We start from the raw sequence: 22,037 nt of genomic DNA, 5'->3' as shown, positions 1-22,037 counted from the left end.
ACTGAGGTAAAGATGCCTAGTGCAATATTATGCCACGGTAATCCCACCCTTTGGAGGAACCTCTTGGATTGGATGAATTGGAAAATCATGGCACCCAAGACTTCAAAACCTAAGATGGTTGAATCTCCAAATTGCTCTCAAGACTTGCCAAAGGTACCAATCAACAAATTGGGCCAATACATTGATAGCAATGATACAAATGCAATGCTATCCATATCCTACCAGGGTCACAAGATTACTGTAATTTAGATAGAGGAGCCAGTTTTAGCATTATTTCCAAACATTACTGAGAGCAATGGGCCAAACATTCACAGCACTTCCTTGATAGTTAAGTTGGTGGATGGAGTGACTCCTCGACCAATTGGACTAATTAGTAATATTAAAATCAAAGCATTTTGTTAAGTCTGTGTCAACATGGACTTAAGTGGCACAAAATGTGCATATGGAATAGTGACAAAGGTCCACTAGTACTTGTATAAGGCTAGGAATAATCTCTCTTAGGAATCCAACATGCATGTTTTACATGCAAGTTCTACATATGATTCTTACATGTAGTTTCTACTTGCAACTCCTGCATGCAACTTCTTTATGCACATCCTAGATGCAAGTTCTACATGTACAGAGAGAAAGTCTTACAATTCCTACATGTAGATAGAGAAGCTCTCCAACTTATATAAATAATCCATAATGGAATGAAGCCCACACTCTTTGAGGCATTGTGTTGAGTTCTACTTTAGTGTTCTATGCAATTGTCTCTAAGTCTCCCTACTCCCTTGCACTCCATATCTAAAAGCACGTCCTAACCTTGCCTCCTACTCCTCTCTCCTCCAACCTTAGAATTCCTCCTCTCCCTCTCCTCCTTCCTTCTCCTCTTCATCATCAGAAAATATGACCGGAGGTCCTAAGCTACACTTATACTACAAACGACGATACTGATATATCTGTCGGTGACAAAAAGTTGCGGAACCCTGTGTTGGGAATCAAGCTCTCGGTTATTGTTCTTGTTGTGTGAGTAGGTGAATAAAGTGAGCCACACTAACTCAACCATAGTTAGTTCTTATCTACTATGTATGGGTGTTGACCTTAGTAGTGTTCAATTGTATTGTGTGGGGCAAATATGAGCTGATTGTGGAGGAGACTATTGCTCCCTCCTGGTTGCTTCCTATATCTCTCTTCTTGTTTTTTCTTAATATGGTATCAGAGCTACCGTTCCTTACCTTCTGGTTGCCCACTGCTTGTGAAAGCTTGTGGGAGTGCTCCTACTGTGTGAAGCTTCGAAGTAAAGAGAAGAGATTTCGTTTTTTGGACTGAAGTAGCAATTTTCAGCTTCTGTTTGGCTTGGGAGCTGTCCAATTGATGTCTTCTTGCTAAGGGGAGATCGCTATTACCCATAGGTTGCTCGTGGGAGATGTATTTTGACAAAACACAACTCGTTTTTACTGTTTGGGTGTGATAGAACGGAGCTAATCTCTTTTTCTAGACAACTACTACTTGGTTTAAGCTTGGTTTGAGCCAAGCAAGAGGTATATACAGTAGTAAGAAGCAAAAACGTCTCTCCAAACCTCATCGCCCAGCTCTATGGAGGTTGTTTGTGAAATGTCTCTCCAAACCTCATCGCCCAACTCTTTGGAGGTTGTCTGTAGCTGGAAAAAACTCTCCTCCATCTCTTATCAAGTGAGGAGAACCTTCAACTTGTAGATCTCCTTTTTTTTGCTCCTGGACAGCTTTTGGAGACTTCAAAAGTGATATACGACTTGCTTTCTTCCTTTTTTAACACCCCAAAGATTTGCTACATCCTCATACATCATTTTTGTATAGTCTTAGTCTCTCTGTGAGCTACCAGGACTCCCGTGTTCCTCCAAACACAAAAAGTGATGTTGCTGTTTTTTTGTTCAAAAGTGATCAAATTGTCATTTTCCGGACTGTTTATTTCTCAAACTGTGTGGATTTGGATGCTGGTCTAAACTGACAAGTTGGAGACAAGTATACAAGCTTCGACTTTTCTTTTAGAAGCAAGTTCATTTGGATTTACTGTCAAAATTTATGAGCTTGGGAAAATCAGAAAAAGTCACAGTTTACAACTTATTGTCAAATTGTCAAATGCAGTTGTAGGCATGATATTGCAATGTTCATGGATATATGTGATAGTATTTGGATGCCTACTGATTGGATGTTAATGTCAAGTAGCTTGACAGATGCTATGCCTTGCCAGTGATAGTAGCAAAGTGGCATTTTGAGTCCGATTGATCCATTGAACTAGTAACTAGAAGTTTCCGGACTGCTGTCAAAAGTGTGCAGGTGCCTGTCTTTAGCAGCAAATAACAGTGAAACCTTACAGAATTTGGACTTGCACTAAACTGGAAAGTTGTAGACCTGTGGATTGGCTACAATTTGTTCGTTGATAGTTTTTGCATCTGAGGTAACGTGCGAAAGTTATTGACTGTGCAAAACAGCAAAAAGTTGCAGAAATCTGCTGTTGGAAACCATGGCTAATGCTAGTGGCAGTGACAACATTACACAGATTGATGGAGAGAAGTTGGATCAAAATAATTATGCCATTTGAAATTTTTGGATGGAAAATTCTTGATTGGAAAAGGATATTGGGATCTCATTACTGGTGATGAGGCAAAGCCTGACATGCTTGTCAAGAATCCTACTCAGGATCAAAATCAAGAGCCACAAGGCTTGGCTAAAGAGAGCACATAAGATGCTACATTGGCTTTCTCTTTGTATTTCGGATGCCATGGTCATGCAGATTGAGTTGCACATCCCCCAAGAATGCCTGGGATATCTTGACGAGGTATTATGGCACCACAAGAAGTGCCAGAAAGATACAGTTGAAACAAAAATTTAACAATATGTCAAGAAGGGGGAGAACGATACATGAATATGTGACTGATATCAAAACTATAGCTGATCAATTGGCCTCTATTGATGCTCCTGTGGATGATGATGACATGGATGCAGTCACTCTGAATGGACTTGGTCCCGAATATAAGTCATTTGACACTTCTATTTCTGCGAGACAAAATATGCCAGATTTCAATGAGCTGGTTGCTCTTCTAATCCATGAGGAAGTGAAGCTTGGGCTAAATACCAATGGCAGTAGCTCAAGGAATAGTGATGTAGTGTTCTGCTCTAATAAGAGAGGCCGTGGGTTGCAGATATCTTTACCAAGTCATTGGGTAGAGATAAGTTTACATGCTTTAGAGAGCTACTTGGTGTTATGCTCCCTACTTGAGCTTGAGGGGGAGTGTTGGGAATCAAGCTCTCGGTTATTGTTCCTGTTGTATGAGTAGGTGAATAAGGTGAGTCACACTGACTCAACCATAGTTAGTTCTTATCTACTATGTATGGGTGTTGACCTTAATAGTGTTCAATTGCATTGTGTGTGGCAAATATGAGCTGATTATGGAGGAGATTGTTACTCCCTCCTGGTTGCTTCCTATATCTCTTTTCTTGTTTTTTCTTAATACCTTGCATACCTGACCACCCTACTCTTCTTGGGGAAGTTGTGGGATAAAGCCAACATTTGGCACTGTTGCCAGGGAGACTAGCATCTTAAGTAGAAAGTAGACATGCACAAGTACTTGTGAAAAACAAACCACCACGAACTATTGCAAATACATCACTCAAGGGCTAGGAGAGTTTTTTTTTCCCCCAACTCTAGCCAAAAACTAAGAATCCCAAGCAGCAACTTTCGGTTATTACGAGATTGAGAAATTTATATTATTTAGAAAAAGACCACTTAAAGAACAAATCAGGCCATCTAATTAACACCAATGTATAGAGCTTAAAATTGTGAACATTTCTCGTTTTTACAAAAAAGTGATCCAAGATCACCATGGAAAGTTATGGGCACAATAAGGTTCTAGGGTTTAACCCTAACCCTAAACCCCTCCCACCTCCATTCCTATAAAAACCCTCACTACCCCTCATTCTTCTTCTTCCACATCTAGCCTCCATCCTCTTCTAAAGTTCGATTCTTATGCAAGACCCTCCTCCCTCTGCATCGAACACCATCTGAGTCCCATCCTCATCATCGAGTTTACTTCGAGCCCTTCTTGCTATGATAACCTAGCCATCCACCCATTATCCTTATTCTCCCTCAGCAATCATGTTACATCAACAAAGATTTGGAAGAGCATTGTAGGTGATCATCTCCCCCTCCCTTTTAAATTCTATCAAGTTTTGCATCCACCCCCATCTCCACCATCACCACCACCACGCCCCACTCCTACTCCCACTCCCCCACTCCACTCCCTCCATCACCACCCTTCCACACACACCCCCCCTCTTTTTTTTCGTCCACCATCCACCTCGCCCACCCCCACCCCCCCTCGTTTTTTTTCCATCCACTCCCCACTTTCCACCCACCCCTGCTTTTTTTTCACCACCCCCACTCCCCCCCCTTCTTTTTTTCCCATCCACCCTCCACCCCCTTCTCTCTCTCTCTCTCTCTCTCTCTCTCTCTCTCTCTCTCTCTCTCTCTCTCTCTCTCTCTCTCTCTCTCTTTCTCACACACACACACACACACACACATACACACACACGTGCACGTGCGTGCGCGCAATGCCCACCAGCGAACGACAACTGCACCATCGACTGGAAGCCATGGCCTCAAAGGTGAAGGACAAAATGATGTAGGCCATAGAGCAAAAGTTGTGCATCTCTTAGCCACCACAATTTCCAAGAAGAGAGAATATTTGGTGCCTAGACTATATGGCCAACCACACGGCCAATGAGTGCCCAACCCTAAGGAATAAACTCAACCCACTAGAAGTAACTCAACGCCCGAGGTTATGCTATACCAGTGCAATGTTGCAAGCCATGATGTAAACACGTGCTTCTACAATATGAGGGTTGAACAACCCTGACCCCAATAGCACCAACAAGTGCCAATCCCAGTATATAGGCAACCAGCACTAGCACCCAATGCTACAAGTGCCATGTCTCAATCCCATCCTGGTGAGGACACAAGTGCCCAACTATTGAGAAATCCCAATCCTCTGCCAGTATCCTTAAGTCCCCAATCTTGCTCCAATAGTTCCAATGCAATAACTCCAACCTGAAAAGCTAGAACTTCAATATGAGTATGAACTGGAATACCCCATGTACTACATTGATATGATGCTAGACGACTCATTTGAGTGTGTGCCAATCAAGTAAGACCAACCACATATCGAGTGTTTTGGATGTGGAGGAAACCATCAAATTGGTGAGTGCCCTCACAAAGGTAGCCCCATTACTTTCTAACTTATGTGCAAAGATTGTGGAGTTGGGCTTGTTTGTATGGATTGCCCACTCAGAGAGTCCATAGCCTCAACCACCATGAGACCCCCACCAAAATTCGCAGCCGTCTACCTCCTACCAACCAAGGCGACGATAGGCATTTGTGGTTCAAAGTGATAGCTCCAATTAGGATTCCATGCATGATATGGAGACAGAAGAGGTACCAATGCTACCCCAGGCACGCTTTCATCCACAACAATGCATCTCTTCCATGATCCAAGAAGCAATTTTATCATTCCTTCGATCTTCAAAACATTGTTATAGGTGATCACGAGTCTGAGATGCAGGATGAGGAAGGTAGAGTAGTGCCTTCGCATCAATACTAGTAGCATGTGTTGCAAGATCACGGAAGCATTTCTTTCAATGAGCATCCCTCGCCACTGAAACACTAGATTAGGTTGATGCATGTATGGTAGTTGGAGCCCTTCTAGGTATAGTCATCGTTGCAGGCACATAAGGTGTAGCCTAGTCCAAAAGTCCTCCTATCCTAGAGTACTAAGCTAACATCTTGGTGCTACATATTAGAACAAGACAGAGGGTAGAGACCATTTCTTTGTGACTTGTGATGATTGGGACGAATATTTTGCAACGTTAATTTTGCAAAAGATGCCTTAGCTTTGTCTATGCGCCTACATGACCATTGATGAGGCCTAGTCATTGGAGCTTATGTGGCCACCTCCATCAACTTATGCACTTTCCAATGATGCAAAAGCTTTCTTAAAGAAAAGAGGACTTGGATGTTTGTTCAAATGCCTACAATCCTTGAAAAACAATCCTACCATGACCACATACATCCAAGAATTTATCCATTCTTACCACTCTAGGGATGCACAAGTTGGCAAATATGGCACCATTACTATAAATCAAAGTCCACTCAATATTATACTCGATAGTATAGTGATCTAAAGGGCCTTCTCAATCCCAACTAAAAGGGAAAAATACACGACAAGGCCTACTGATGCCAAATTTTTTGAAATTCAGCCTCTCCTTGCCAAGGGCACCAAGTTCATAGGGATGGAATACTACTTTGCACAATCATCAACCCTTGACTCAAGGAAGAAGCTCCATTCCTATCCACAATCCTAGGGGTCAAGTAGGGCAAGGATCGATTCCTCCCACTCCACACATTTATTTTTCTCAATAGGCAACTAGCTGGATCCAGCATTTGGTTATATTCTTCACAAAGAAGCTCGATGGTTCATGTACCCAAAAAAGTAAAATTCCATACTTATTAGTAGTAATCATCAGTAAGGAGATGCAAGAAAAGGAAATGATTCTCCCCCTGTTGCCGCAAACTATTGAGGATCTGGACATCATCTTGTCACCCATGTGGGGGGATCCATCACCATCTTCTCCTCATACCACACTGTCCAATGCAGATGTCTAAGAAGAAATGTGTATGATGGAGTTCAAAAATGAGGAATTGCCTCAAGAGATGCTACAACTTGACGCACAGTTGCAATCAATATATCTCCACCAATAGTAGTAGCAAGAGCTAGACCCTGCATCGGTACTAGCCTCGCCCATCAACATCATGCCAATAAATGAGCTACAAGGAGATCTAATGCAAGATCAGCAACACGACTACTATATCCAAGTGCCTGACCTACCAATGGAGCAACCCCCACCAATACTACAGGGTTGTCAGGAAGGATACATGGGCACCAATTATATTAACAATTTTATCAAACCATCTGCCATCCTCCATCATCAAGCCAACTAGATGCTTTAAATGTCAAAACATTTCACTAGCTTGGCCAAGGAGGAGCATGCCTGAGAATTAGAAAGACAAAATGTAGTAGACATCCAAGACTAATTCCATGGAATCACAATAGAAATCACAACACTTTGGGCCCAAATAGAAGAGAAAGACATTGAAGAAGTATGCATGAACCAATCTCTCTAAGCTTAGGAGAACGCAGGGCAAGATATGACTTCCAGAGCCAAATACAACTGACAACAGCACTTCACACTACGATAATCCTACAGACCTCCCGTGACCACTTGACCTCAACACATGCTTAGCAGATGGAGGAACTTATACAAGCTTGGCTCACTCTAATTCAGTGATCCTTGAAAAGACTTTGCATTCACCAAAAAGAAGAAGAACTCTAGGATTGCTGGGAAAAGCTTGTAGAGATGCAACAATCTTTGGCAAAATGTACTTTCAGCATTGAGGAGCTTAAGCATAAGGGAATGCCAACTATTAAAAGACCAACTTGTCACCAACATAGAGGCAAGTAGTGCACAAGCTCAAGTCTTGGACCAATGGCCAAATACCAATGAAGCCATTCCTCAACAAGCACAAGTCACATTGCAGATGAAAAAGTTTAAGGATGCATATACATCCATCTACCATAAGGAAAAGTAGGATGAGCTGCACTCCCACAAGATAGCCATCTCAAAGCTTGAACTCCAATTGCTATTGCAAAACAATGAGGCAATGGATGACACCACAAATGAAGTTGCACTATAGTGCACGATGGTGGTGTATCAAGAACTTGTGTCCAATCTACAAGCCGAAGATTATCTTAGAGCACAACAACTTATCCAATGGAAACAACTCCAAATAAGATCATATTTGCTCATCCAAACATAAAATGGAAATGCTCCATAGGCGAAAAAACTCTACACAAAATTTGCCAAGACTTGTTCGAAGATTAAAAAAATATGTTCTGCCTCTCCTCACATGCCAGGTTTAGTACACTTAGGAGGGATGTTTTCATAGCATATGTATGCCTTATGGGCAGTCCTCCCCTCAGGGTCATTGGTGGTCTATTACCATTGCTACAAAAGCTATCACTATTATAAGCAAGTCATGACATAACTAACATCCCACCCTTGCAGCTAATGATCCCATCTCACCAACCAAAAGAAGTGCCGAAGGATGACATGGCCTATCTCACATCTAACTTGCCATATCTATGACAATCTCATAACCTCACTTTTCCTTGCTACTACCACCCTCTTAACCTTCCCTGAGCTCCAGCCAAATATCTACTCCATTCATTGTCTCTTTGCTCATGCCTCTCACCAATTTCAACTCACCCAACAGTTGCAAACTTACCAGCCCCTTACACCTAACTTCTTCCCTACCCTTGCTAATCCTACCCCCAAGGATTACCAAGAATCCATTTGCCTATTACTTTTCCCTATCTCCTTAGATACTCATCCCACAAATAGCACTCTTCCATATTATTCCCCCATGTCCCCAGGTTCTGTCCATGTGTTGCCATCACCTTCAACACTACTTGAGCTGCCATCAATAGAGATGGACCCAATCTTTAACTTTGAATACCAAGATCTAGATAATTTGAATTACACTCCCATGCCAGATTCCAATGATGGGTATGATTTTGATGTAATACCAATTCCCAATAACCCCATCAAAGATTTCTGGAACAAACGTCCAAATATGACAAATCAAGGCAGATGGACCCTGAACAACTTCCCTGTCAACCTTCATCAGCACCAAATTACTAGATCTTGGAATTCCAATCTGATTAGCACTGCTCAAAGCTCTTGGATGTAAATTTCTTGAATGAATACCTCCATGCCTCGAAACCCATCCCAAGTTCTATGCACTTCCACAATGGCATAGATGGGAGGAAAACATATACACTTTGGGAGAGGATCGCACCATAAATTAGCCAATGATCGAGCATACTTTGGCATAGAATGGCACATCCAAGGCACACTGATCCAAGCAACTCAATAGCATGAGACAATAATGTGAGGCAACATTGACTGCATCCTCCGACAAAGTGCTATCTTTTGCAAATCTTGGAATACATTTTGGAGGTTCCAAACCGCATTGAGCACCATTCGCCTGCACTTCAATCCCAATGGATGGATCGCTGCTCAAACTACAAGCAAACTCTATCAAAGATTCATCTTCTTAGAAGCACACCACATATCTCTTTTTGAACAAATGGTGGATACAGGCTTCCTAAAAATAAGGCAAAAATTGTATGGTCCTGCGGAAGCCATGGGATAAAAGCCAACACCTTTAGTTTCACCTATCGAGTACGATTCATAGTGATGGACTTTTGCAACCAAGCTGAATCCTACAAAATCATATTAGGTAGACCATTCATGCATCTTGTTGGATTGTTCCATGATTGGCGTGCCAACAATATCTATTTACCAAAGATTAGCAAGTCATGAGGGTGGACTTCCACATGTGAAAGGCTCACCCGATGTTTGAAAATTTATTCGCACAGCAAAGTCTAATACTACACAATGGACAATGTCAATTAATGTGTTCCAGGCATGTAATGAGAGAAAAGAGGGAAAAAACTATGATGATCATTGGTATGCTCCATTACCCAATCTCGATTCCTCTCACAACTGGATGCACATAATTGTGACTATAGATGTACTCTATTCAAGGTGGTTATGCCTTGAGCACTTATGAACTACTTCTCATACAAACACTTCCCATCAAACACTAAAACAAAGAGTCAGAAACATATTGGAAAACAAGTCCGAATGGATAATCATTCAACTTTGCATTGGAAACAACAAATACTGATCAAAAAGTAGTTCTTTGTATTCACAATCATCATATCATAGTAGAAGATCAACATAGAATTGGATAACAAAGTATGATTGCAATCCGACCAATGTCAAATTCTCATCAGATTGCAGAAACTCTTAACACGAGTATCAAGAAGTTACATGCAAGTAACTTAATAACTATTTTTTCACCTTGGTTATGACAAGTAAAACATAAGACTACTACTTAGGACTTGACTTAGTTATTGGTGCCTAGCTGACCCCTAACACTTGGCACTTTTATTGGTTAGGATTTTTTATTTGTCAAAAATACATAAGACACAAACCCTTTACATATAGTATCCTTTGTAATAGTTCAGATCAATTCCTATGCTCTCCTTTCTAGTGATTAACTCAAAGTCTTCACCACCTCTCACTTCAAAAAACTGACCAGTAGCACTCTTCTCAGAACATTCCCCTTCTTTGTCTTCAGGTATCTTCTCAAAACATTCCCCTTCTTTGTCTTCAAGTGTCTTCTCAAAACATTCCTCTTCTTTATCTTTAGGTGTCTTCTCAAGTTCACAAACTATGTTACGCTGCACTATGCTAAAATATTGAGCTTCAGGCTCTTTCTTGTCTTCAGTTTCCACCACGTCCTCATCAAGTTCTTCTATACTGGCTTTTGCATATTTATTAGAGCAGCATATATAATAGCTGCATCCGCATCATTGAACTTAGCATCTTCACATGTTCTTCAGCTACTACCCTGCACACCAGAAGAAAAATTCTGAAAATTTTGGTTAGCTGTAAAATGTACTACATCTTCAACTTGCTTGAGTGTTCTCCTTTAGCCTCCTTCAACTAAGCTTTAAGTTTTGCATTTTCTGCCATAACTACCTCCATTGTGTAAGTAGCTAAGGCAAATGCCTCATAAGGTCTCTGAGCTACCACCATCAGTCTACTCTTCAGGCTGGTCCACAAAGCTTATCATGTCTCCATTAGTTGAATCTTGAGTTCCTCTAGTCCTACCCCTATCATAAAGATACCATCAACTTCATCTGTCATGGCTTTCAGTTGAATCTCCACACCCTCTAGTGCCTTAACTCTATCTTTGGCAATTATTGTGTAAACCTGTAGTAGTTGCACATAATCCTAGGCAAGTTGTTGTAACTGAGTAAAGAATGCATCCTTCATTTCATTGAGCCATTTGTGTATTGTTGCCAAGCATTCTTTTTGAATTACCAACTGATTAATTAGCTACTAGATCTCTTCTTCTTTTTGAGATTTGTGCTGCTCAAATTCATTTTACTATCTCACTATCTATTGCTTCAACTCCACGACCTATTTCCCTCCTATTGGCTTGCATCAATCTTCTTTTGTAACTCCTACTTATCACTTTGCAATGCTTGAATCTATGCTGAATAGTTTGTTTGCATTCCATTTGCTGGTCATGAAAAGACTTCAGTATACTCATGGCATATTCGACCTCTTTTAGGGATACCTTCCCCATCAATACTGCTTCAGGAACTGACATCTATGCCTCGCTTTGTTGCATTACTGGTTCAGACAATGAACTTAAAGTATTGTCAAACTGCTCTTTGAGATTCATTGCAACCACCTTCTTGACATTCAATTTAATTTTCCTCTCCATATGTGTTTCTTGCAAATTTTTTAAGAGCTCACTACCCCTAATTGGTAAATCCCATAAACTCTATGCCAAACTTTTCCTAAAGAACATCCTATGAGCTTCTTCAGTAGGATATTTTGCCTCTTTCAATTCTTGCATTGCTTTCCATTTATCCGAATCTTTGGATACATCTTGCATATTCATATGTCGTTTCCCTTAGTTTTGGTTTCTACATCGGGGCTCAAAATCACCTTTATTATCACCAAAGATCGCTTGCTAAAGTCAAATAGAGCTCTGATAAATGGACTGACTTTTAAGTGATTATTTATACTTGTCAAGTTTTTCTTACCCACTTTAGACATCAACTTGTTGTAAATTATGTCTGCCCATGAAATCTTGTACCCATTCTCAGTCGCTCTCAACACAAAGTAGTTGTCTCTTGACATGGTATTGGTCTTGATAAGAAGTTGAACTCTCTCCAAGTACCACTCTAGCTCTACTACCATCTAATAGAGTCTCGAACATTGTACATAAGAAAATAGTTCTTTACTGTCGCTGGCTACCCAAATTACCAAAGCATGTTTGATTCTACATCCTTATTGTAAGACATTTCTTCCTCAATCAATGATACATTAAACACATGAGAGATAATGCCCAAGTTTACCAGCATTTTTGGAGCCAAAAACCCTCATGTTCTCTGAAATTTTTCATACCGTGTGAATGCTTGAGGCTGTGCTTTCTAGGTATTCCAAGGCAGACTGGCATAATCCATTAAGCCGACCTTCCACATCCACTTCTCACGTCACTTCAAATCTAGCAAAGGAATGACCTTATTGATAAAATGAGTACCCCTATCAAATACTATTTCAATTGGTATCCCAAACCTTGTCATGATATTATGATATAGGAAATTTGCAACACTTCTTCCCTTATTATCTTTCAAAGCCACTGCTTCAACTCATTTAGTACAATAATCAGTAGCAACAAATATGTACTTATTATCTGTGTACCTGGCTACTGGCTTGAATGGGCCAATAAAATCCAAGCCCCATTTTTTAAAAGGTTCAAGTGGAAGGATAGGTTGATGAGGCATCCTCTCTTTTGTTGAAGGTTGACCATCTCTTTGATGTGCTAAACACTCATTTGCATATTGATGAGCATCTTTGAACACTGTTGGCCACCAAAGGCCTACTTGCATAATCTTTTGGCTTGTGACTTCCCTTGAGAAGTGTCCTCCAGCATTTCCAGCATGTGCCTCTATCAACATTGCATGTTGCTCTTCATGAACTGGCACAATATTCTAATCACTTGATCAATGCCTCTCTTATAAAGTACACCATCAATCAGAGAAACATGGTGGTGGCCCATGACCTAGCTACAACGGACCACCCAAATGTTCTAGGCCGTGATGCTAGCCACCGTCTCCCAGAGACCATCCTCTCTTGATTGAGGGGGATGGTGAGAAGGGGGGGTTGTAGCCAAGTGAAGCTCAATGCTGTGAATGCTTTGACGCTGTATCTGATAAGCTAGCGTCCCGAACATTCATTGAGTTGTGAGCTCCATTGAGCTTCCAAACTTTGCGCCGAAACACAGAGGTAGCTCGCTCCTCATGGGGCTAAGGAGAACTTGAACGATCCCCATAGTAGAAACGACCAAAGTAAAGGAACGTATAGTAAACACAGGGAGGAGTAGAGACTTCCTCCGCACACCCAAAATGTGGGGATCCCACCTCTATGATTAATCAATTCTCTCTTCCCATTACATTTATCATGGGGAGCTTAAAAATCAAGATAGACCACCTAGTATTGTAAGGGGGATCAAGCACACAAGTCAATTTTTCACAAAACCCATTTCCCATGGGTATCAAAACTTCTCTTGTGTGGCTGAGGGTAAAATTTGATAATCCCAAATGATCCATAGTTCTTACCATCTAGCCCTAGTTGAAAGGGGTGGGGGTGTACTAAAAAGTATTCTTAAGGGGTGCTATTCCAAAGTCCCTAAGTATGTCTCCTCCAGTATCCATGGGGTTCAAAGTATCCTAAGGTGCAAAGTGGTCAAGGCTATAGTCCATTGCCTCATTGAGATCAAATAGAGCTCCCATTTCATCTTTTTTGTGAGGTGGTGGGTTCTACCATGCATCCTATGTGCTAGCTAAGTCAATCCACTTAGCTGAGTCAAGATTGACTCCACGATACTGAGGGGAGGGCTGCACATGTGTGCATGTGTTTACATTAACAAATCCCATCAATAATTAAGCCATACAATTAATTCCATCAATTGGATAAAAAGTAGAAAATAGGGGAACATATAAGGAAAAAATGTTTGAGACGTCTAAGTTGAAAAATGCAACAACTAGAGTTTGCAAAAATTTCCACCAAAATTAAGAATTTTTAATAATATCGAGTTTGACAAACACAATATTGGAAAAAGATGTTGAATCCTTAGGCAATCCAGGTTCCAAGACGAGGGTCCACTTACCTGCCACCATCCAAACAAACTAGGTCTTAGAAGATCATAGTTACGTTTGGGTAGACAGGTAATGCATGTTTTCCCCAGCTTGTTATCGCTTTACCTAAGAATATAGATAGCCATATGGATTCTTAGATAATTTTACAAATGTTTAGGTCACAAGTGGGGTAAGAAGTGAATGAGTGCATGGGTTGAGAAGGGATTCGTGGACATATGGGTGGATTAGTGTGCTTGGTGTGTGGGGTGGTTGAAATGAGAGTGTTAAGGAGAGATTTCACAAGGGGTACATAAAAGAATAATTCATAATTGGGGAAGTATACGTTTGTGTGTGTGTGTGTGTGTGTGTGTGTGTGTGTATGTGTGTGTGAAGAAATAAGTGTATGTGTGTGAGATACATTTACTAATTAAAATTATTGTGTGTGTGTGGCCCACCCCCAACCCAACGGGTATGACCACATGGTGGGGAGTAAGCCCACCATGTGGAGCTTACTCCCCACCTATTGAAAATAAGTGAGTAAAAGTAAATCTGTATGATAAGTGTCAAAATAAAAAAATGATGCCAAGTAAATCTGTATGATAAGTGTCAAAATAAAAAGATAATGCCAATAGTAAATGCGTAAACAACTTCTACAAAATAGATATAAAGGTTAGTAAAAAATAAGACGGATGCTAAATAATTATCCAATGGATGTGAATTAACTGTATGGCACTCGCCCGACCAAAGGCTACTTGGGAAATCAAAGTGTGTGTTTAGATTAAAAAGTCCCATCAATGATTGAGCTATACAATTAATTCCATCAATTGGATAAAAAGTAAAAAATAGGAGAACATATAAGAAAAAAATGTTTGAGACATCTAAGTGGAAAAATATAACTAAAGTACAAAAATTTCCATTAAAATTAAGAATTTTTAATAATATACAGTTTGACAAACAAAATATTTAGAAAAGATGTTGAATCCTCAACCAGTCAAGGTTCCGAGGTTAGGGTATACTTACCTGCCACCATCTAAACAAACTAGGTGTTAGAACATCATAATTACGTTTGGGTAGATAGGTAATGCCTGTTTTCCCTGGCTTGTTATCACTTTACCTAAGAATATACACAACCCTATGGATTCTTAAATAATTTTAAAAAAGTTTAAGTCACAAGTAAAGTTAAAGTTACAGGTGGAGTAAGGAGCGAATGAGTGCATGGGTTGAGAAGGGATTAGTGGGAGATATGGGAGGATTAGTGTGCTTATGGTGTGGGGTCGTTAAAAAGAGAGTGTAAAGAGGAGATTTCATGAGACGTACATAAAAGAATAATTCATAGTTAGGGAACTATACATGTGTGTGAGTGTGTGTAGAGAGAGAGAGAGAGAGAGAGAGAGAGAGAGAGAGCTAAGTATATTGACTTCAACTTCGAGTTCCAAGGAGCTCCTTTCATCCCATTTGTGAATATTGTCACTCTTAAGAGCCTTCATCCACTATTCAAATTCTTTAACTTTCTGAGAAGTAAGCCCCTTCTCCATCTCCAATGCCATCCTAAGTATATTACATAGCAACCAAGTTCAAGAACACATTTCAAAGGGTCCATTTGCTACTCATAAAACTCGCGAGTAGTAGAATGCTATGAGAGTGCTCTCAACAGAAGCAAGAACGGAAGAGGGAGAGAGAGAAACAGAGAGCCACACAAGTTTTTGATGGGTGCAGAACACCCTAAGCTTCTTTTTCATTCATTTTGAGTATTGTACATAACCGGGGTAAAAGCACAATGGCCTTTAACCCCCACAACCTCCCACTTAAAGGACAATGTGCCTTTAAAGGAGAACAACCAGTGAGCATACTATCTAATGCCCATCAATACATGACAATACTCAAACCGCTGACTAGGTAGACTCTTCGTCAGCATATCTACAGGGTTATCATCTGTATGAACCTTGACAAGCTCTATGCGCTTGTCCTCAAGTACCTCCCTGATGAAATGGTACCTGATCTCAATGTGTTTGGCCTTTGCATGAAATGCTAGCTGAATAGCTGTCATGGAATCACTATGCAATGTCGAGACACCTATGTGAATCCCCAAATCTCCCACTAGCCGATCAAGCCATATAGCCTCCTTGCAACCCTCTGTGGCTGCAACATACCTAGCCTCTGTGGTAGACAAAGCAACGCACTTCTGTGTGCGAGACATCCACGACACTGCACCACCTGCAAAGGTGAACACATAACTAGAAGTGGATCTCCTACTATCCACATGCCCTATATAGTCTAAATCTGTGTACCCAAGTACATGCATGTCTCCTCTACCAAAGCAGATGCACATCTCCTTGGTATCCTTCATGTACCTCATGATGCACTTAACTGCCTCCCAATGCCTCTTTCCTGGATTAGCCATATACCGGCTAACAACTCCCACTGCAAATGCAATGTCTAGTCTAGTAGCTATCATAGCATACATAAGACTCCCAACTGCTAATGCATAAGGATCCTTGGCCATCATGGCCCTTTTCTCATCTGATTTGAGACTATCTATATAACTCAGTTTCACATATGGAGGCAATGGAGTACTCACTGCCTTCCCCCTCTCCATATTGAAACGCTGCAATACTTTTGTAACGTACTCTTTTTGTGAAAGCCAAAGGGGTTTCTTACTCCGATCACGCGTGATGCGCATACCAAGAATATGACCTGCAAGTCCCAAATCCTTCATATCAAAGGCCTCATGCAACTTGGCCTTTAATGCATCTCTAGCTCATAAGTATTCTTGCTAGCTAATAGCATATCATCCACATATAGTGCCAAGATTATCAGGCTATTATCCTTAGCCCTTTTAGTGTAGAGGCAGTGATCAATTTCACTCCTTTTAAAACCCTGGGACCGAATGAAAGCATCAAACTTCTGATACTATTCTCTAGGCGCTTGCTTAAGACCATAGAGACTCTTCTTCAGCTTGCAAACTAAATGCTCTTTGCTCTTTTCTTCAAAGCCTTCCGACTGCACCATGTAAATTTCCTCATGCAAATCCCCATGCAAGAAAGCTATCTTGACATCCATTTGCATAAGCTCCATATCCTCTGATGCCACTAGTCCAAGCATGCATCTAAGTGTGGTCATCTTCACAACTGGAGAAAATATCTCATCAAAGTCCACACCCTTCTCTTACTTGAACCCTTTAGCGCGACCAAACGGGCCTTGTACCTAGGCACATCATCACCTGTGACCTTCATTTTGTAGACCCATTTATATGGCAATGCTTTCTTTCCATGTAGCAAAGAAACTAAGTCCAAAGTCTTATTCTTCATAAGTAGACTCATCTCTGATTGCATAGCATACTCTCACTTGCGTTGTTCCTCGCACATCATAGCCTCTCTATAACAAAAAGGCTCCCCGCAATCAGTAAGCATCACATAGTCTACCCCTGAAACAAACCTATCAGGCGGCCTAGACACTCTAGATGATCAACTCTTGGTCAACTTAGGCACATGTCTCACATGTTTCAAAATAAATGCAAACCCATTTACAAAAGAAAACTTTGTCACCTACTCCCACTATGTCACATGCATAGTCATTTCCAAAATGCACACAACTTGTCTTTCCACTATCATAAGTGGAGAACCATTACGTATGGGAAGACACATGGAATGAAGCACCAAAATCCAAAATCCAATCCTGAAAATATACATCATCTGAAGTAGTAAGCAACTCTGCAGATAAACTAGACATGAAGAGAACGTCATTGTCACTATCATGTGTGACTGCATTGATCTCCTCGATCTTCACTTTTCCTTTGTCCTCCCTTGGATTCTCTTCCTTTTATTTATCAGAAACTACAAGGCCTCATGGTGGACAGAGATACACTGATCCTGAGGGAGGCTTGTAAATCCTCATGTCACTATATTTTGGAAGCGATGCAGAGGTTAGAATTGTTCTTTACGTTTGCAATGATTGTATTGTTGCTATGATTGACTTGTATATCATCAAGTGCTGGTTTTGAACTGCTTCCATGCAAAATCCTTAGTTTCATAACATGTATGCAAGCTTAGAGAGCTGACATATTGCTGTTAGTTGACATAGTAGCTGTGTGAACATACATCTATCTTTTCCTCTAATATTTTTCCCCATTCAAGTCATAGAATGCAACTACACATTCTATCAATGAAGATGAGAAGAAGATTATTTGAACTGAGGTGTTTGCTACAAAGATACAGAGAGAGAAGTGAAGGGAAAACACGTTTGCCATGTGTTTCACAAAAGGCAGACAACCTTTACCTGCATTACGAAAGTATTTCTCAGAAAAGCTCTTCATTACACATTGAAGGGCTGGATTTTGCAAACAATTGAGTTATAATTATAACAAATCATAACTCATAATCCATGACAGCTTCAATCGACTGCCAGATATAATAATCTCATTTCAAAGAATTTTACAGGAGAAAAAGAAAGAGCAATGGATGGAAATTATTCACAAAGTGAAGGCCTTCCATTGTAAAGGCAGCACCGTCCTGATAAATGTGAATACACGGAGTGGTAGGAAAGAACGCTTCAAATTACAGACAATAGCTTGTGCTCCAGGATGCGATGTACAATACAAGGACATAATCTGCTTAAAAATCCCACTCTGCACTGGAAAGCTTTTCAAGGCAGAAGAGGCATACACATCAAAAAGCAGAAGGCTTTCTGTGCTATCTCTGCACTGGCTGCTCATGGGAAGCCTCCTTTGCTGAGCCAACGAAAGGCTGCTTGCCAGCTACTAACTTGAACTGACTTCCAGCCTCAACTGAACGAACTACTCCATTTTGACGAATGTGCTGCAACAACCTTAGCAAAAAGTTGTTCCGGCTTATGGTAGAGCTGTCACATACCAAAGCAACATGCTTCTGAGCTCTGGTAATAGCAACATTTATTCGCCTGCGGTCACCCAAGAAACCCACTGCTCCCAGACTGTTTGATCGAACCTTAAAAATAAACAAAGATTCCTGTCAGTGTGAAATTTCCAATTTCTGTTGTGATCCAGACCCATATATAGTCTTCCATTACCTAGATTCGATGAGTATGCAATGTGACTTTTCAAAGTTTTGTGGGCAACAAAAAGTACTGCCATCTATTTTAGGAACCTACTTTGAAGCTGGTAATGCTTGCACCAACAGCTTTGCATAGGTGGTATGCAGAACTGTGTAGATCAGGTTATGAAAGCATGTGCTTGTGTGCAGACTACGTTTACCTATGCATGCATGCACATGCGCATACGTATGGCTGAATGTACATGCAGTGAATGGTAAGTCTCTTCTCAGACAAGATGCATGCATATGGGCAGATCCTTTCTCAGAAGATCTCGCCATGTTTTTCCTGCTATATGAATGGAAAGCTAGTTTAGCAGATGGCTCCAACCTTGCAAGCACTGAAACAATTTGTAAAGTAGCATTTGCCCAAAACAAGAAGAATACACATGTCACGTAATGCAAACCTACAACACCTCTGTGCCAAAGTCACTGAGAAGACAGTGTAGTACCATAGAAATAATTACAGCATCTGCTTCCCGACCTTGAAAGCTGTCCACACTGGCAATTTGAACCCCTGCAGCCTTAGGAAGCTCTTCCAATCTGTCCCGTAAGAGTTGTACTTGAGCTATATAAGGAGACTGCACCACAATTACTGAGGGTGAAACACCTGCACAAAAAGGCAAACAAGGGCTGTGTTTTAAATATGCTATTTGATGTTAAAAATGTCAAAAGCACAGGCGCATCTAAAGCTTTGATAGGAAACACAAAAATATGACAAATTCAATCAATCTCCCTTCTCCATCAATATAAGAGATTACATATGTTAACATGGAAACCTCAGAGCCCATCATTCCTTGTAGTGCTTACAAGAGTTCAAAGCAAGACACAGCACCCATGTGTGATCAATGAAGCAAGGCTACAGAATAAGCAACACCGAAGCAAGGCTACAGAATAAGCAACACCGATATGGTTATCAAACGGAACTCTACCTCTTGTTTGCCCATGTACATTTAAACACCAGAAGGGCCTTGAGAGCCTCAAGCATCTCATTGCCTATAAACGAGAATGCCAAACGAAACCGCCTTAGGGACCTACACCTAAACCTCCTCTAACGCAGCCTCCTCTTTGGGTGAATACTTCAACCCTGGACAATAACTACAGAAGGACCTAGTCATCTTCAAAATCTCCTAGAAAGAGGAGTGAATCTATCACTCCTCACCCTGAAGACATTAGAGCTGTGTACTTCCTGCGGTCTAGAGGAACTGGACTGGATCTTGACCATGTGGTTTGGAACTCATGGACCATCCGACCCCTTTGCTGCACCCATTTTTCCCTTGCATGAAAGATAGGCAAACTCTGCACATTTGACCTCAATCGCCTGAAGGTTGATTCTAGTGCATTCATATTGGTTGTTGCTCCTTCAGTTTCTTAATGGAGACATGTGTTGCACAGGGCCCCAATTATGCTCATGTAAGGAATGCCATGGCTCAATGCTTGCGCTTATGTATAGCCTTTGCAGTCCATTGTGCCAGGGGAGAGGCAATCCACATTACGGATGATGAGTAAGATCACCTCCCTCACCTCCTCCAAATAAATGAATTCCAAGATCTGCACTCCACGCTGTGACAGGCATGGCAGCTCCAAATGAAGCACTACGGGGGAGTGGTTTGCCATAGTGGTTTCCAAGATTCAAATGATACCTCCCTCTGCATGGCCCAGTCCCCAATGTCGAAACAATCCAATCTCCCCGAGATGCCCTTGTGCCTTGGCTGCCCAAATGAGAAACTAAGCTGCGCTGCTCTTTTGAGACCTCTGGATCCAGGAGCCACGATTCTCAACCTCAAACTGGGAAAATCTCTCCATTGGAAAGAACTTTGAAATGAATTTGTCCCAATCTAATTCTCTCCAAACTCTAGATTGGTAAAGTCATCACCTACAGATTATGGAACCCTACATGCGATGTGGAATGCGGAAAAGAAAACTAATGTATACAAATGTGTAGTGCATTTATCATCGCTAGTGTAAACTCCTCATATTAATACGTAGAGGTTCTTTCATAGATGAGGAGCTTTTGATTTTTGGGTTGTGGATGTTGGACTGTAATACTCATCTCCCTCATTGTACTAACGAGGTCATTCTCACCATGGAATACGAGAAGGCTTACAAATTGTCCACAATAGCTATGTCAATTCATTAACACCGTACGCTAAATTTACGTAACACCTCGTCGATAAAACATACTTCTCAACCCCCGGCTCTCCTTCGGCTTCATTTCTTGAATCAATCATGCTATCAGAGCATCTCTATACAATTCGATCCTCAGGACATGGTTTGTGAGGAGACCATCCCATTGTTTGACACGGCCAGTCAATGTGTGTCATGCAGCATTGAGAAACTCGACAACAAAACTACTGCACCTAGAGCATCAAGCTTTCTGAAGCATCTCGATCTTTGCCCGACAGCATTGATGCAAAACCAGCTCACACAGACACTGGCAATTCGGCAATTTGGATTTCATCAGATCCCAACACTGAAACAGAAATCATGATGAACATTTACAATCTTCAAATGCAATCGGTGTGATCACTTCCATCTACAGCAGCAGAACTGCCACTCCTCCAAAGCCCAATATCCCGCTCTCTCTCATCATCTCTCTCTTGTGTGCTGACTCCCATGTATACCCTGTCACTGTGGGCAGCACCCTCTCTGGGCTCTCATGTGTCTTAGTGTAGAAAATCACTTCTCTTTCGGTGTAGGTCTCTGAGAAACCTCTTAGGTCAAACCAAAGGGTACCATTACAGTTCCACATTGTCACACTGAGCTTATTTTGTACCCTGACTCATGAGTTAGACACCCTCATGTGCTGTCCATCCCCCCTTATTCCTTTCCTTCCCTATCATCCCTCTCTTAGATGATCACTTTCCCATCTCTGTATGCAGCTGCAACTAGCAGCCTGATCTCTCTAACTTCTTGTTCCAGATAATAAATGTGTTCCTAAGGGTCTGATCTGATCCTTTGCTTGTATGTTAGGGCATAAGGGCTGGGTGTTGCTGCAATAGTGGAATACGAGGGCTTGTTGGCTGGAGTAGAGGCAAATAGCTTCCTTTTGGGGAATTCATATTGGCCTTCCTCAACGAGGAGTCCCTTTGCTGGATCTAACCCCCAGAGC

General features: G+C 41.2%; 1 protein-coding gene across 1 annotated transcript in view; it reads right to left on the bottom strand.

Moving 5' to 3' along the window:
* Positions 1 to 18,220: 18,220 nt before the first annotated feature.
* Positions 18,221 to 22,037, bottom strand: part of LOC147890647 (P-loop containing nucleoside triphosphate hydrolases superfamily protein) — a 29,204-nt gene continuing 25,387 nt past the window's right edge. The window contains exons 6-7 of the mRNA XM_087390643.1: positions 19,378 to 19,535; positions 18,221 to 18,823 (exon numbers count right to left, since the gene is read on the bottom strand). Of these exons, the coding sequence (XP_087246769.1) occupies positions 18,551 to 18,823; positions 19,378 to 19,535 (431 nt within the window). The 3' untranslated portion in view covers positions 18,221 to 18,550. The remainder of the gene's footprint in view (positions 18,824 to 19,377; positions 19,536 to 22,037) is intronic.

This window comes from Dipteris shenzhenensis, chromosome 19, assembly GCF_047967505.1.
Source record: "Dipteris shenzhenensis isolate YYH24624 ecotype China chromosome 19, Dip_SZ_1.0, whole genome shotgun sequence".
NCBI lineage: Eukaryota > Viridiplantae > Streptophyta > Polypodiopsida > Gleicheniales > Dipteridaceae > Dipteris > Dipteris shenzhenensis.
Note: the sequence above shows the minus strand (reverse complement) of the source record. Positions and strands in the feature narration are given on the sequence as shown.